This window comes from Benincasa hispida, chromosome 9, assembly GCF_009727055.1.
Source record: "Benincasa hispida cultivar B227 chromosome 9, ASM972705v1, whole genome shotgun sequence".
Classification (NCBI taxonomy): domain Eukaryota; kingdom Viridiplantae; phylum Streptophyta; class Magnoliopsida; order Cucurbitales; family Cucurbitaceae; genus Benincasa; species Benincasa hispida.
The window spans coordinates 21049490-21065898 of record NC_052357.1 but is presented as its reverse complement, the minus strand read 5'-3'; the positions used below and the strand labels follow the sequence as shown (position 1 = coordinate 21065898).

The following is a 16409-nucleotide window of genomic DNA, read 5'->3' as shown; positions in this document are numbered from 1 at the left end:
TGACAAAGAAACTAATCGAGTCCACTCCTGACTTCTTCACTTCCCTCAATAACATATGGTGGATTAGTGGGCTGTTGAATACAAGTTAAATGTCTATAAAGCGACCAAAAACTGTTTTCTTGAACATCTCTAACTGCCTTTCGGTAAGCTTCTGCTTTACAATCTTGTTGGCATTGGCAACATGGGCCAGACACGTTGCTTGCCCGAAAAACCTATCAACTTCACAAATTTTCAAAGATTTTGACATCTTAAATTAATCCTGCATTGTATGAACATTCAATTTATTAGTTAATAGGTTCGTACTAAAAAATCACTAACAAAACATACTGTTAAAGTCTCGCTCTCGCTAATCTCGCTTTCGCTCGTCTCACTTTAGTCCATCTTTCTTTCGCTTGTCTCGCTCTAGCCCATCTCGCTCTATCTCATCTCGCTTTCACCCGTTTCGCTCTAGCCCATCTTGCTCTCGCAAAACTCATCCACTACCTTGTCTGACTCTAACTATATCTTCTTCGTCCTNGCAAAACTCATCCACTACCTTGTCTGACTCTAACTATATCTTCTTCGTCCTCAACCAATGCAGAACACATTGAAACCCAAAATAAAAAACAGACACGACCTATTAAACTCCGAAACTAGTTATGAACGTGACGATCGATCAAACAAAACCAACCTAAACAGACTCAACACAACATGGAAGACAAAAATTAAATTCACTAACCTAGTAGATAACTTCGATTACGGCAGTAGAGAACTTCGATTACAGTAGTAGATGGATGATGGTTTTGCAGAGCGAGGTTGAACGACACTTGCACGATAATTTTGAGCAGAGTGGGACGACCGTTGAGTTTAAGCGCACGAGTATCGTATTGACTAGAGGGGCATTTTTGTAATCTCATATCATGATGACGTAAGAAGATGGTCAATTGATATTATTTTTTAAAAATGGACCATTTGACATTTTAGACCCAGAAATTGGGTCATCCGTACAAAAAACTATTGTAACGAGTTTTTAAAAAAGTGCTAGTTTTGAAAGATGAAAACTTGAGGAGGCTATTTCTGACAACCCTTTTACTTTTCAAAATTTCAAGTTAGAAGCAATATTTTGGTTAGTTTGTATTCAAGTGGTGGTGAACGGTTAGGGACGATTTTTTTACGGCGGGACAAGACTGGCAACAAGGAGCGATTAGAGCTTCTTCGACAACGAGGATCTATTTTTTTTATAGTGGAGATGAAGTGTTAGAAATGATATTTTACCGTAGAGGAGAGATTTTTTTCCACGATGTCATGTAGGTGAGCTTATCCATCTTCTCATCTCTTAAATCATTTTCAAGTAAACATAACCAACGATGTTTGGTGGATGGACCAGATAGACATTACCCCAAACTTCAAAGACTAAAAGCATATTTTTCAATTTTGAGTTTAGTTTTCACTTGAGCGTTGTAGGTTTCAAAATGTTATGTTTTTACCATTGAATTTTGAGTTTTATTTTCATTTCGTCCTTAAATTTCAAGGTCTACACATTTATCATTGATTTTTTTTCACTAATGGTAAGTTTGGCGCAAAAAGTTTGATTAAGTTGAGATGGTAAAAATTATCTGTGGGTAATAATTGTGGAGTGTAGAATTGAGCTAAGTTGGTAATAATTGTATATGTTTGTGGTGCTGAGTTGAATTAATTTAGAAAGTCTGTATTTTGTGTGCAGAATTGAGTTGTGTCAAGTTATGGATAACGAGTGTAGTTTTTTTGTTACTTACAAAATATGCATTTATATGTGTTATTTTTGGCATCATCATAGTCATGTTTTTGTTTTTTGTTTCTATAATTATTGTTTTTGCATAACTTTTTACTCTACCATTTAACAACACATACTTTTCCAAATTCTTAACACTCGATGCAAATTCAATAAATAAATAAATAAAATATTTTATAATGTTCTATACGTAACTATGGCATTTATTGCACACAAAATACTATTATTTATACAATCAAACACCTTACAACATTTTTTAATGGTTGTGGAACATATGAGTTAAACATGCACAAAAATAGGGTTGCCATTAGGGGCATATTTACGTGTTTATATATATATAAACGTGGCCAACGATATGTCAATTTCATGCATACAAACAAATATTATTCATTAAGTTAGTTGATTTTATGCATAATTTAAAAAAAAGTATGAAACTAAATAAAATTAAGATAAATACATTTGTAGATATAATTTTTTGGTGAGTGAAAAAATATGTTACATTATATTAGATCAAATTGGAGCAAAATTGAAAATTGAAAATTGAAAGATGCAACAAAAAAAAAATGTAGGAGAATTTGAGATCAAATTTATTGCTGTACATAAGAAAAAAATCAGCAGAACTTCAACTCTGCACCCAAATACAAGATTTCTTAAATTTTGATTAAGCAAATATGTTCTCCAAACTCAAACTATTTAACTCCACACTAATTAAACATTTCAAAAATTATTTTAAAATTAAACACTTGAGAAGTTAAACTAAATACACCGTAATTTTTCAAGACTAAATAACTCAAAACTTAGTAACTCAATTCACGTTTTAAATACTCTCTAAGTAATTCTTTATAAGCAAAAAAAAGTCATAATTTGAACATATAGATATAATAGATACTACTAGAAATTTTTTTAACTCACTCTTGAACACATAGCAATATATATCCAACAATTAATATTATAAGCCATTACTTGTCTAGACTCAATATTACGAGGATCTTTGGCCAAATTGTGATAAAAAAACATAATATTGTATAAATTAAATTAATTTTGATTTCATATTTTCAAATTAGCCCAGAATCTTCTTAGTTAGAATCCAATTATCATGGAAATGAACAATAAAATTAATCGAAAATTAAACTTCTAATTATATTGTTTTCTTTTTTTCAATATTGAAAATAAGCCGGTTGTGATATTTAATTAGTTTGAAATTTGAACAACTTCAAATCGGAATTGTTGGAATTTTCTTTATTGAAATTGAAACACATTGTCCAAAATTAAAAGGGAAAGGGATATGATAAGTTTTCCTTTTTAAATTAGAAAAAGGGATAAGTTAAAATATTTAAATTTATTTTCCTGGTAGGAGATTGATTCTCTCTACTTATAAAAAGAACTTCACGCCTTATTCTAAAATTTGTGTTCATTTGAATTAAAAATTTTGGTGGCTATTCTCTCTCAACCATTATTTTTCTCTGTCGTAATCGCTTTTTTCTTTTTCTTTCTGCCGGTGAACCCGGTGAAGCACTCAGTTGAAGGTATAAACAATTATAACCCATACATTATATTTTCTCATCGCTTTCTTTAATTTCCAGATTTGTTGATCATTTTTTTCCTTTTGGTTTTGATCATTTTGCAGACGTTATTCTATATAAAAGGAAGGGAGAAATTACTTCTCAATTTTGGAGATGTCTAATTGGAATCGAGTGAAGGTTTTGGGTAAAGGTTCTCATGGCACAGTATTCTTAGCAATGTCAACTAGTGCACCTCTTGATTTTGTTGCTCTTAAAGTAGTTTCGGTTGAATATGCTTATTCACTCATGATAGAAGAAACTATTTTGCTCAATTTTAATGGATGTTCTGAAATTATTCAACGTGTTGGGAGTGGTATCTGTTTTGAAGGGGACTCTCTTGATACTGTTACTTACAACCTTGCACTGGAGTATGCTGTCGGAGGTAATCTAACTGACTTGATTAGGCGACGGGAGAAATTGCCAGAGGTTGAGGTCAAAGAGTATCTTAGAATGATTTTAAGAGGTCTTTGTTGTATTCATGAGCGAGGGTATGTACATGGCGATATCAAACCAGATAATATTCTTGTGTTCCCTGATGATACTGGCAAGGTAAAGTTGAAGATAGCTGACTTTGGGCTTTCCAAGAAATGTGATGAGTTTGAGGAAGTGGTGATATCCACCAATGCCAAACCAAGATTTAGAGGAACTCCAAAATATATGTCACCAGAATCCATTCTTTTTGGTAAGATCAACACTTCACTTGATATCTGGTCTTTGGGTTGTGTTTTAATTGAAATGATTTCTGGAAAGCCGGTGTGGAGTGATTGTAAAACTCTGGGACAACTAGCGAAAAAGATTTTGAATCAAATGGATCTACCAGCAGACATTCCAGAAGAATTATCTAGAGAAGGAAGGGATTTTCTTTCAAAATGTATCGATCAAAAGTCTGAACAAAGATGGACGGCTAATATGCTACTCAAACATCCTTATCTTAAAGAAGAATATAAAGTTGATGAGTTGCTCCTGGCTCAGAGTTTACCTGATTTATCAGATATAGAATAGTTTGAAGAAAGAGGATTTTTATAGATGTTATTTTGAGCTAAAGTCTCAAGATAAATAGATAAGTGACTTTGACATAGTTCAAGATCTCTATTGCAGTCAAGAAAAGAAAACTATAAAGAAAGATGGTGGCATAACCTTAGCTCTAACATCATATGATCAATTATATTATTAGAATTTTTGGATTTAGTTAAGGATTTAGTTTTGTAATTATGAATATGATATTCATTTATTGTTTGTTTATGTCAATGAAATTTTGCTGGTTTAATTTATATCTCAATTACATTATACAAAACTTCATCTTAAGATGCACTCGATGACTTAAACCCTATTTGCAACGATCATGTTTGAAGTACTTAAAAACATTTTGCATTCTCAACTTCAATTTTAAATTCATTGGATCAGAATTCACATTCAAAACTCTTTTGACATTTTCTTTTGAAATAATTTAAAGAATGAAGAGTGATATGCTAATATGTTGGTTTTTTCCCCTTAATAATATTGAAAATAAACCGATATTCTAATTTTAATTAGTTTGAATAACTTCAAGAAATTATTAAAATTATCTTATTGTCCTAAAATTAACACGAAACAGATATAATAAATTAAAATGTTTACATTTATTTTCCTTTTAGAAAACCGGTTTTCTCTCCTTATAAAAAAAGGTCACTCCTTTCTCCAATGTCTGTCATCTTTTTAATTTTTTCACCTTTTTGAAGCTGAAACTCACAATGGTAAATTAGGTTCCAGTGAATTGTTAGGTCAAAGTTCATGTGATGTTATTAGTAAAATCAAAGATAGAACCACTTGACTATTTTGCTGTTAAAATAACCCGCCTTCAAAATTACCGAAAATTTGTCAGTTTTTTAACGTAAGTAATTAACTATATACTATTACTTATGATATTGATATTCCTTAAAAAATTTGCTTTCATAAATCCCAATAGCAAGATTTTACTTTTAAAATGGTTGTATGTTTCTTTTCTTCAAATCATTACATTATTCTTCTAGCAATGTCCGTAAATTCCTCTTCTTGCATATTTAACAAAAGAATTTTATGAGATGGTCCTATCGTAGAGTAACCAACAACCTACGTGTGTCAGTGAGAATTTGAATTTATAATAATTTGAAATTAAAAATGTTTGGCCCAAATTTATTAAGTTTATTTTTGGGGTGAAAGGTTGTTTAAGAGTAATCTAAGTTTATATAGGTTTTTTTCCCTCTTTCCTATATCATTTTGGTGTTATACAATAAGAGCTATATTTCAATGATTTTCTTTACAGAATTCAATTTATATAATTTGTACCGTCAATCTTTATGTTTTAGACATTAAGCTAGACTATTTTATGAATATTTTAAAATTTGTGTTAGTACCAATTTTGAGTTCATTTATAATATGTTTGGTTAATTAAAGGACAAAAATATCATTTGATTTTAAGTTTAGGAGGTTGTATTTATATCAATTTAAACCTCGAATTTGATGGCTTGTATCAATTTTAACCCTAATAGAATCTACACTATTGATCAAGTTCTATTAGGGGCGTGTGTTGTTGGTTTTATGATGGGATCTCAGATAGACATTTAATATTCTTCTTTGTTTCACATGATTTTATTTTTTAAAACTCAAGCTATTACCTATTGGCATAAGCTTTCTCAATACCCTTCATATTACTGGTTTTTAATATCGAAGAGATGAATAGGTAAAATGTAGTTTGATTAGTTAATAAACTAATATCAATTAATTATTACTATTAATTTTAACCAATTATTAAATATAAATATGTTATTTGGACTTAATAAATTTCAACTCATGCATTTACCATTGATACAATTTACCAAGTAATTTGAAGTTTATATTGATGGAATTAAAAGTAAAGTTTAAGGTTAAAAACTGGTTCAATATTGATCGAGAAAGCAACATCCTATTTGAGAACCATTTAGTTTTTAAGTAAAGCCTAAGTTATAGTATTTTATAAGTATCGTGTAAGTCCTCTTATAAGTGTGACAGGAGGGGCACAAGTTCATATAAGACCATGTTTATCAATCCGTAATAAAAATTGGTGTAATCGTAATCAAATTCTATTGATAGATTAATTATAATGGGCCAAAATCGCAAATGTAGTTGGATTGCTTTTGATCACATTTACTTAGAATTATAAATTTGTCACATTTACTGTCATCGTTACCGTTACTTTTGACCCCTAATGATAACGGTAACATTAATAAATGTGACAAATTCATAATTCCAAGTAAACGTGATTAAAATATGTCACATTTATTCATAATTGTAAATAAACATGACATATTTTGATCACGTTTATTTAGAATTATGAATCTGTCACATTTACTTAGAATTACCCCAAATGGTAATGATAACAGTAACAATAAATGTGATAGATTCATAATTCTAAGTAAACGTGATCAAAATCTGTTACATATATTAATAATTCTAAATAAATGTGACACATTTTGATTACATTTACTTAGAATTATAGATCTGTCACATTTATTGTTATCGGTTGACCCCAAATGGTAACAGTAACAGTAAAAATAGCAGTAAATGTGACAAATTCATACTTCTCATATTGTTCACTAACAGTAACAATAACATAATTTCAAAACACAAACAAATTGATAACGGCCTTAGTCCTAAACCCCAGTTGCTACCTTAAATAGAAAATTTGTATTCACCATTTGTAAGAAATACAAGTATCAAATTGAAACAATAAAAATTATAGAGATCAAATTGAGAATTCAAAAACTATATGAAGCACATCATTGAAAGTAGTACAAATTGCAATGTTTAAGTTTGTAGAAAATAACAAGGAATTTAAGTGGACTTTATTGGGTTTTTGGTGAAATTAAAGGCCCAATGACATTATGGTAATTATGGGCAAATGAAATTTTTGTAATTAAACCCATCTTCTTCTTTAAGGCTGAAAAAATCACAAATCTTAACAAAAGAAAAAGAGGCAGCCGTTTTTTTTAAAGAGAAGACGCACGCAGCAGACGACTTCGTGGGAGACACACGTCCGATGAGATCGACAGGCGAGTCGACGATAGGTGTTGTCCGGTGTGGGTTTTCATCATCTACAGGTGGGTGTCCGACGATGTGAGCGTGTGTGTCTCATAGGTGTCTAGTTCGATTTGGGCGGCCGCCTTGGTTTCGGTGGATTCTAGTTCGGCGTGGGTTCGCCGGTTGTCAGTAACAGAGAGAGACGCGTGGGTCTGCAGGTGATTTCGCTGGTCAGTGGCAGGTAGTGCACTTGATTTGGGCTTTTTTTCAGTGGGTTTTTCTTGGTTTCAGAGGCGACGTCGAGTGTGGATCTCTCGATATCAATGGGTATCAAAATTACAGATTGGTGATTATTGTTGATTATCTATAATTGTTAATTTCTCATTGCTTGTAATAAAATTGATTCAAGTTGGTTCTCAAAGTGGATGTAGATCAAATTGGTCGAACCACTATATATCTTGGTTTTCATTCTTTATTGTTTTCGATTTATTCTACTATTGTTTGCGTTATGTTTGGCCATCTAAGTTAGGTTCAAAACTCTCACGAGTGGTATCAGAGATCCATTCAATCCAAGAGAGTGTGTGGTAGTGTGTTGACATATTCTTTGTTCAGGATAATTTTATTGGGATTAATTGTGATAGATTCGGTGTCTACACGGTTCGAAATTGTTAAATTTGATGGGAAAGGTGATTTTGAGTTATGGAGGAAAAAGATTAGAGCTATTTTGGTACAACAAAAGGTAGCCAAAATCTTAGATGAAAATGACCTTCCGCCAACAATTACAGAAGTTGAAAAAAGGGATATGCATGAGATGGCCTATTCGACGATAATTTTGTATCTGTCAGATGGAGTGCTTAGGCTAGTAGATGAGGCCACTACTACAACGGAGTTATGGAAGAAATTAGAAAGTCTTTATTTGACTAAGTCCTTGCCAAATAAATTATATCTAAAAGAGAAATTTTTTGGATATAAGATGGACTCTAGTAAAGGCTTAGAAGAGAACTTGGATGAATTCTAGAATATTATAGTTGATCTCAATAACATTGGTGAGAAGATGTCAGATGAAAACTAAACGGTTATTCTTCTGAATTCATTGCCTGAATTGTATGGAGAAGTTAAGGAAGCTATTAAATATGGACGGGATTCATTGTCCATGGATATAGTGTTGGATGCCTTGAGAACGAGAAACCTCGAGATTAAAAAGGAACGCAAGGATGGAAAGTTACTCATGGCCAGAGGCAGAAGTGAGAAAAAAGGACGGAAAAGGAAAAGAGATGAGATCCAGGTCAAAATCAAAGGGGAAAGTCAGAAAGTGTTTCCTATGTCATAAAGAAGGACACTTTAAGAAAAATTGCCCTTTGAATAAGAGCAAGGAAGCATCAAGTAGCAAGCATGCAGGGGAATCTAGTGCAGCAAATATTACTGATGGGTATGATTTAGCAGAGGTCTTGATGGTGTCCAGCAGGGATATTCAGAATGTTTGGATTATGGATTCAGGGTACACATTTCACATGACTCCTAATCGAGATTTCTTGATTGATTTTCAGGAAAATGATGGGAGATCAGTTTTGCTTGGTGATAATGATGCTTGTGATGTAAAAGGAATAGGGTCAGTTCGAATTGCAACACATGATGGAATGATCAGAATTCTTACAAATGTAAAGTATATTCCAGAATTCAAACGAAATCTAATTTCTCTAGGCGAATTAGATAGAGCAGGTTATTCCTATAAATTTGAGAATGGAGTTTTGAAGGTTATCACGAGTTCTTTGGTTAAGCTGAAGGGGATCTTGAGGAATGTCCTTTATGTGTTGGAGAGTATTGCAATTTCAGGTAGTGCTGTTGTTGCATATGGGAAAGAAACAAATAAGTCTATGTTATGGCATAACAGACTAGCTCATGTGAGTGAAAGAGGTCTTCAAGCTCTTTCACAACAAGGTTTGCTTGGAGGAGTTAAAGACATTGGACTTCCATTTTGTGAACATTGCATAATGGGAAAGTCTACCAGAGTGAAGTTTGGGAAAGGGAAGCATTCTACCAAAGGAATTTTGGATTATGTTCATTCAGATTTGTGGGGTCCTATAAAGGTACCTTCTATGGGAGGTTCAAGATACTTCATGTCGATCATCGATGATTTTTCAAGGAAGGTGTGGATGTATCCACTGAAACAGAAGGATGAAGCTTTTGGGAAATTTCTTGAATGGAAAAAGTAGGTTGAGAACCAAACAGGCAGGAAGGTAAAGTATCTGAGGACAGACAATGGTTTAGAATTTGTGACCACAAATTTGATAAATTTTGCAAATCTAAAGGAATTACGAGGCATTTCACTGTTACGTACACTCCATAGCAGAATGGTTTAGCATAGAGGTTTAACAGAACAATTATGGAGCGTACAAGATATCTCTTGAAAAATGCTTCATTACCCTTGAAATTTTGGGGGGAAGCTACCCAAACAGCCTGTTATCTCATTAATAGGAGTCCCTACTTTAGGCCTAAAGACTCCTCAGAAGATATGGATAGGAAAAGCTCCAAGTTTGGATCATCTCAGAGTGTTTGGATTTTTAGCTTATGCTCATGTTAAGGAAGGGAAGCTGAATAAGAGGGCACTGAAATGTATGTTTATTGGCTATCCCCAGGGTGTTAAAGGATATAAATTTTGTACTTGGAAGAGGGTAGAAATAAATGTATTATCAGCAGAGATGTGACCTTTAATAAGTAGAGATGCCATTTTGTGTCAAAGAATAGCAGAAACAACAGACAGTTGATCAGGTTGAGGCATATGTTAGAATTGATTCTAAAGCACGACCATCAGTTAGTTCAGGTGAATTCAGTGATCAATCATCTAGTTCTGATGGTAAACAGTCCCAACTGCATAGGACTTTGATTGATGAGGGAGCTTTCAGTGAAGAAAGTTCAAGTAGCAATGACCTACAGAACTATCAACTTATACGTGATAGGTCTCAACGGGTGAGGCAGGCTCCTACGAGTTATGGTTATGCTGATTTAGTTGCTTATGCTCTTACTTGTGTAGTTGACAGTATTGAAGCAGAGCCTCTTACTTTTGAGAAGGCAATTGTATCCGATTCGAAGGAATAATGGAAGGATGCTATGGAAGCAGAGTTATTCTCATTGCAGAAGAATCAGACACGGTCATTGGTTCCAAGGCCTCCTAATTAGAAACTCATTCAGTCAAAGTGCATTTATAAAATCAAGCCAGGTATAGGAGGTGATAGTAAGCCTAGGTATAAGGCTAGACTAGTAGCCAAGGGCTACACTCAAAAAGAGGGAGTTGACTTTTATGAGATTTTCTCTTCGGTGGTGAGGCACTCGTCCTTCGATTATTTTATCTATTTTTGTTCACTTTGATATGCTTGTTGAACAGATGGAAGTCACCACAACTTCCTTCATGGAGAATTAGAGGAAGTGATCTACATGGCTCAACCTAAGGGCTATGAGGTGAAAGGAAAGGAAGACATGGTTTGTCGTCTTCACAAGTCCATCTATAGACCGAAGCAATCGTCGAGACAGTGGTATATCGGGTTTGACACCTTTATTCTGAAGCAAGGGTTTCACAGGAGCTCATATGATGTTTGCGTGTACTGGAAACTATCTCAGAAAGGTACATATATTTATCTACTTCTGTATGTAGATGATATGATCCTGGGCATGGATGTGAAAAGAGATAGGAGAACTGAAAATGATCCTAGGCATGGATGTGAAAAGGTACATATATTTATCTACTTCGGTTGAGTAGTGAATTTGAGATGAAAGATTTAGGAGAACTGAAAAGGATCCTAGGCATGGATGTGAAAAGAGATAGGAAGAAAGGTTTATTAACCATTTCGCGGGAGAGTTATATGCATAAACTGCTTGAGAAGTATAATATATTTGGTTGTAAGGTAGTTTCGATACCCTTAGCATCTCATTTTAGGCTTTCTTCGTCTAAGTGTCCTGTTACTAAACAAGAAAGGTTAGGGATGTCTAATATTCCCTATTGTAATGCTGTTGGAAGTATTATGTATTTGATGATTTGTACTAGGTCTAACTTGGAATATGCTATGAGTATGATAAGTAGGTTTATGTCAATCCTAAGAAGAAGCATTGGAATGCAGTTAAATGGGTGCTTCAATATTTGAAAGGTAGTGCCAGTATATCAATGTGTTTTAGCAGGGATTGTGATAAATCAACACTATTGGAAGGCTTCACAAATGTAGATTACACTGTAGACCTTGACAAAAGAAGGTCTCTATCAGGTCACATTTTCATTTATTTGGTATTGTGGCCAGTTGGAAGGTTTCTCTACAGTGAGTTGTTGCTTTGTCTATTACTGAGTCAAAGTATATTTCAGTGGGTGAAGCTGTTAAAGAGGCAGTGTAGTTGAAAAGGATAGTTGGTGAGTTGTTGTCGCAAGAATTCATTCCTATCATCCGTTGTGATAGCTATAGTGCTATTCATCTTGCGAAGAATCCATCTCATCACAAATGGTATAAGCATATCGATGTCAAATTTCATTTTATTAGAGAAGTTGTGACCCAAAAAGACATTGAACTGGTCAAGGTTCATATAGTTGAGAATTTGTCAGATATGTTAACCAAGGTTCTTCCAGCTCATAGGTTTAAATACCTATTAGATGGGCTGAATATTAAATTTGAATGATAGGGAGATTGGAGAATGAGCTTGGCACTTAAATATTCTTGTTATGAGGGAGATTTGTAGAAAATAACAAGGAATTTAAGTGGGTTTTATTTGTTTTTTGGTGAAATTAAAAGCCCAGTGGCATTATGTTAATTATGGGAAAATGACATTTTTATACTTAAACCTATCTTCTTCTTTAGGTTGAAAAAATCGTGAAGCATAAGAAAAGAAAAAGAGGCAGCCGTTATTTTTAGGGAAGACGCATGCAGCAGCCGATTTCTTGGGAGACACACGTCCGACGAGATCGACAGAAGAGTTAGCGGCAGGTGTTGTCCAGCATAGGTTTTCATCATCCATAAGTGGGTGTCCGGCGACATGAGCGTGGGCGTCTTGCGGTGTCCGGTCCAATCTCGACGGCCGCCTTGGTTTCGGTAGGTTTCGGTTCGGTGTGGGTTCGCTGGTTATCAGCGACAGAGAGAGACGCATGGGTCTACGCGTGATTTTGCCGGTCAGAGACAGGTAGTGCACTTGATTTGGGCTATTTTTCAGTGGGTTGTTCTCCGTTTCAGAGGCGACGTCGAGTATGGATATCTTGATATCAATAGGTATCAAAATTATGGATTGGTGATTATTGTTGATTATCTATAATTGTAAATTCTTCATTGCTCGTAATAAAATTGATTCAAGCTAGTTCTCAAAGTGGATGTAGACCAAATTGGTCGAACCACTATATATCTTGGTGTTCGTTCTTTATTGCTTTCAATTTATTCTGCTGATTGTTTGTGTTATGTTTGACCATCTATGTTAGGTTCAAAACTCTCACAAAGTTGATTTTTTTAAACTAAAAAAAAACTTACAAGGAGTGTTTTAGCTCATTAAGTTTGTGAATTTATACTTAAAATGTTAAGATTTTGTTTGATTTTGACTAAAAAAAAGTTATTTAAGAAAAAATTAGTGTTTTTCAACCATTCAAAGTAACTTTTGCAAAAAAATGTACTTATGAATTAAAGTTGGTTATTTGAAAGGAACACTTGAAACCAAATTTGGCTGGGGGGAATAGAAACCGCACACAGGATTGCGCAAAAGCTGAGGACATGCTTTAGATGGATGACCTTGAAGCGAATATACTTTACATGTCTCAAGCTCTTGCAATTACCTAGTAACCAAAACTTGAACAAGAGAGGTTAATTCAAATAGTTGTCTTCTAAGCTCACTAATTTCTTTTACCTCTTGTTTTTCTTTTTGTTGAGCCACTTGTCTCATAAGAAGTGCATAATAGATGTTCATATCATAAGCCATAATAAAAACAAGTAGGCTCAAAGATATAGGAAAATATTTTTGGTGTTTTTAAAGTTTACAAGTCAAATTTAACTAAAAGAGATTAATTGACTTAGTTCCCCAACAACGACACCAATTTGTTAGCTCAGATAGCCTATAAACCCTTACTAAGCAAATAATATTTATAATTCACCAAACCAGTACTTATGCTACTAGGTAACACAAGCGGCAAGTACGGGGTCGAACCACAGGGAACCTAAGAATTAAATCTCTCTTAAGCTAAATTTAACTATGGAAAGCAATAAAAACAGAGGAGAGGGGAGGTTTGTTGTTCGGTTGACAGAAAAACTAAATGTGGAAATTAAAATATAGAAAAGTAAGATAGATTGAGAAAGAGAGAGATCGAACTTATGATTATCTTTGTCGGGTTAGAGATCGTTGGGTTTTCTATGAATCTAATCATTGGTTCATTATGAAAACAATATTGAGTTTAACTATTTCTTAAGTCTAATCGAATGCAGGGAAAGCCCTAACAAACTCCCTATGGAAAATCAACATGTCGTGAATTCCTAAAGTAACTAAGTTTGTTACAAAGTCTACTTACTTAGTTAATTGCATTACGTTCTTGGATTGATTAGAATATGAAGCAATATTGGCCATAACCTAATGCATTCCCAATCTTTAGGTTATTATTATTTTTTTTTTATCAATTAGGTGATCCTAGAAAACTAGAAATCATGCCATTATTCAAACTAAAACATATTACTACTGAATCAAGCATGCTTTCAATGCAATTACGGACATTAAAATCATGCATAACAAAGATAAACATACTAAAAATTGAGTTATCAATTGAATTTACCTATATGCTTGTTCTAGAAATTATATCAAAGAAAGGAAATTAATAAGAAACAACAAGATTCAAGAAGAGTTCATAACAAATCTCGTAAAATCCAAGGAAAAACCCTACAAACCTAAAAAACCAACGTTGTGGTATTCAATCATTCATCAAATCCGACTCACGATGCCAAATTTTATAATTACAAACCAAAATTCAAGGAAATCTCATGAGTTTTGTCCTAGAATGGCCAAAACTGAGCAAAATGCTCTCTAAGACGACCTAACTTTCCAGTCTCTTTACCTGAATAAAAAAGAAATAAATTTACACTACAATCGCATCGTAGCAATGCTGATAGTAGCATAACTACGCTTCAGTTGCAAATTAGACCTCGAGTGTAAGGCAAGAATAGGGTGATCATTGCTACTCTGATGTTTTTTGGGCAGGCACGCGTGCGTGCAATGGAATCCCGGTAATATCTTGAGTGTAGCTACTCTGAGCGTAGCGTCATTACGCTGCCTTGCATCCTTGATAACGGGCAGAAATGCATGTTATTATAGCACAAAGATATAAAACAATGAAGGATTGCGACGGTAAAAATATATTAAATTGCGTCCAAAAGCATTATGTTTATAACATTGCGATCGCATGCGTCCATCGTATTAAAAATAGCTAACTTATGTATTTTGTGCAGAAAATGCATTAGTGCAAGGCAGAATTGCGATCCAAGAAAATTAACGTCCGAGTGCATCAAAGGATTGCGACTGCAAGGCTATGCGATCATATGCGTTCGCGAAAATCTGCTCAAGAAGGTGGTTGCATAGAGCCAACGCATCAAGGTGAAAGCTTAATAAATCATGATGGGACAGAAAGCCGATGACAGTCGATTCCGAATTAAGTTGATAAGCCATTAACGACACACTGAAGCAAGTACACTCAACTTTTCGGTGACAAATATTCAGCGCATCAGAAAGAAAATTAATAATGTCCCATCAGTGGAATCATTCGAGAGAAAAAGCTTTTCACCTTGAAGCGCAATAAATACCGAAGGCCGCCTTCGTTAAAGGAGTTCGCTCAGTTCGGAGAATTCGGTTCCGTTATTCAGAATTTAGAGTTCGTCTTCACCTTATACTTAGATTTTACATACTTAGAAGGCGGAGGCGAGTGAAGGGAGAATACGCTGAGAGATCGTCCTGGTTAACTCGGAAGAGTTTCGGGAAGCGTCAAAAACAGAGAGAGGGCCAACTCTTGCAGAAGCAAGAACATCTTTTGGGCAGAGTAGAGAAAACTCAGTGTAAAAGCCTTGGAAAGCAAGACACTGCTCCCAGGCTCTCTACCCTTATCTTCCATTATCATTTTTTAATCTGAACTTATTTATAAAATAGAAATTGCATCTCTATATCTGTCCACTCTCTTTACATTATGCATGAGTAGCTAAACCGTCGAATGGGTTGAGAAGCACTTAGCTAGCATAACCTGAGATCTTCACTTTATACGATCATCTTGTATTAGGTATGCTTCATTCATCCTTTAGAGATACTCGGAAGGATAGTCTAAGGATAGAATCTAGGCTTGGAAAAGTTAGATTAGAATCTAGGCTCGGAGGAGTCAGATTAGAAAAGCATAATCAAGAGATAGAAGATTAGGAATAAGTTCTGTTTGCTATTAACGCATCGCATGCACCTTAGAGATAGGATATGATTGTATGCGGTCACCTTGTACCTATGTGCATCATTCATAATCGCATAGACAAGAAGTAGAGACTTAGGAGTCCTATCGACATCATCGCATACATCGCATGCATCCTAAACTAGGAGCTATCGCATTTGCATTGGAAAATGAATTGCTGTCGCATGTGTCTAGCATGATCGCATAGTTTGAATGTAATCTCAGGAAGCGCTAGCTATAGACTTTCTCAACCTGTTCCTCTGCATAATCATTATATCTCTCACATTATTAACTCTTTTCTCAATTCCGCCGCATAAACTTTATACCTTAAACAACAAACCAACCATGCATTGAATTATTTGTCACCGCAAAGTAATCGAAAATTACCATTGCATATTGTTTTCTTAGTCCCTGTATTCGACCCTGGGCTTACCAGGCAACTCAGTAGGATTTATATTTGGATCTTGCTGAGAAAACTTGCATGCTATGCACAACGCATATTCCACCATCACATTCTACATCATTATTTCATCGCATTAGCAAATCTACATCAATCCTCATATTCTTCCTTTCAACGTAGCGATGCAGCATAAGGCTAGGGTAGCGACGCTGCGAACGATATGAAGATACTGCCTCTGAGCGTAATTCTATGCTTTCCAAAGGG

At 34.4% G+C, this 16409-nt stretch overlaps 1 protein-coding gene across 1 annotated transcript; it reads left to right on the top strand.

Annotated features, from left to right (window-relative positions):
* The first annotated feature begins 3426 nt into the window (after positions 1-3426).
* On the top strand, positions 3427-4314 carry LOC120084610 (mitogen-activated protein kinase kinase kinase 17-like). The gene has a single exon (XM_039040416.1). It carries the CDS (start codon positions 3427-3429, stop codon positions 4312-4314), a length of 888 nt encoding a protein of 295 aa, XP_038896344.1.
* The last annotated feature ends 12095 nt before the right edge of the window (positions 4315-16409 follow it).

Coding starts and splice junctions, on each gene's coding strand:
- LOC120084610 (XM_039040416.1), top strand. CDS start 3,427: ATGTCTAATTGGAATCGAGTGAAGGTTTTGGGTAAAGGTTCTCATGGC.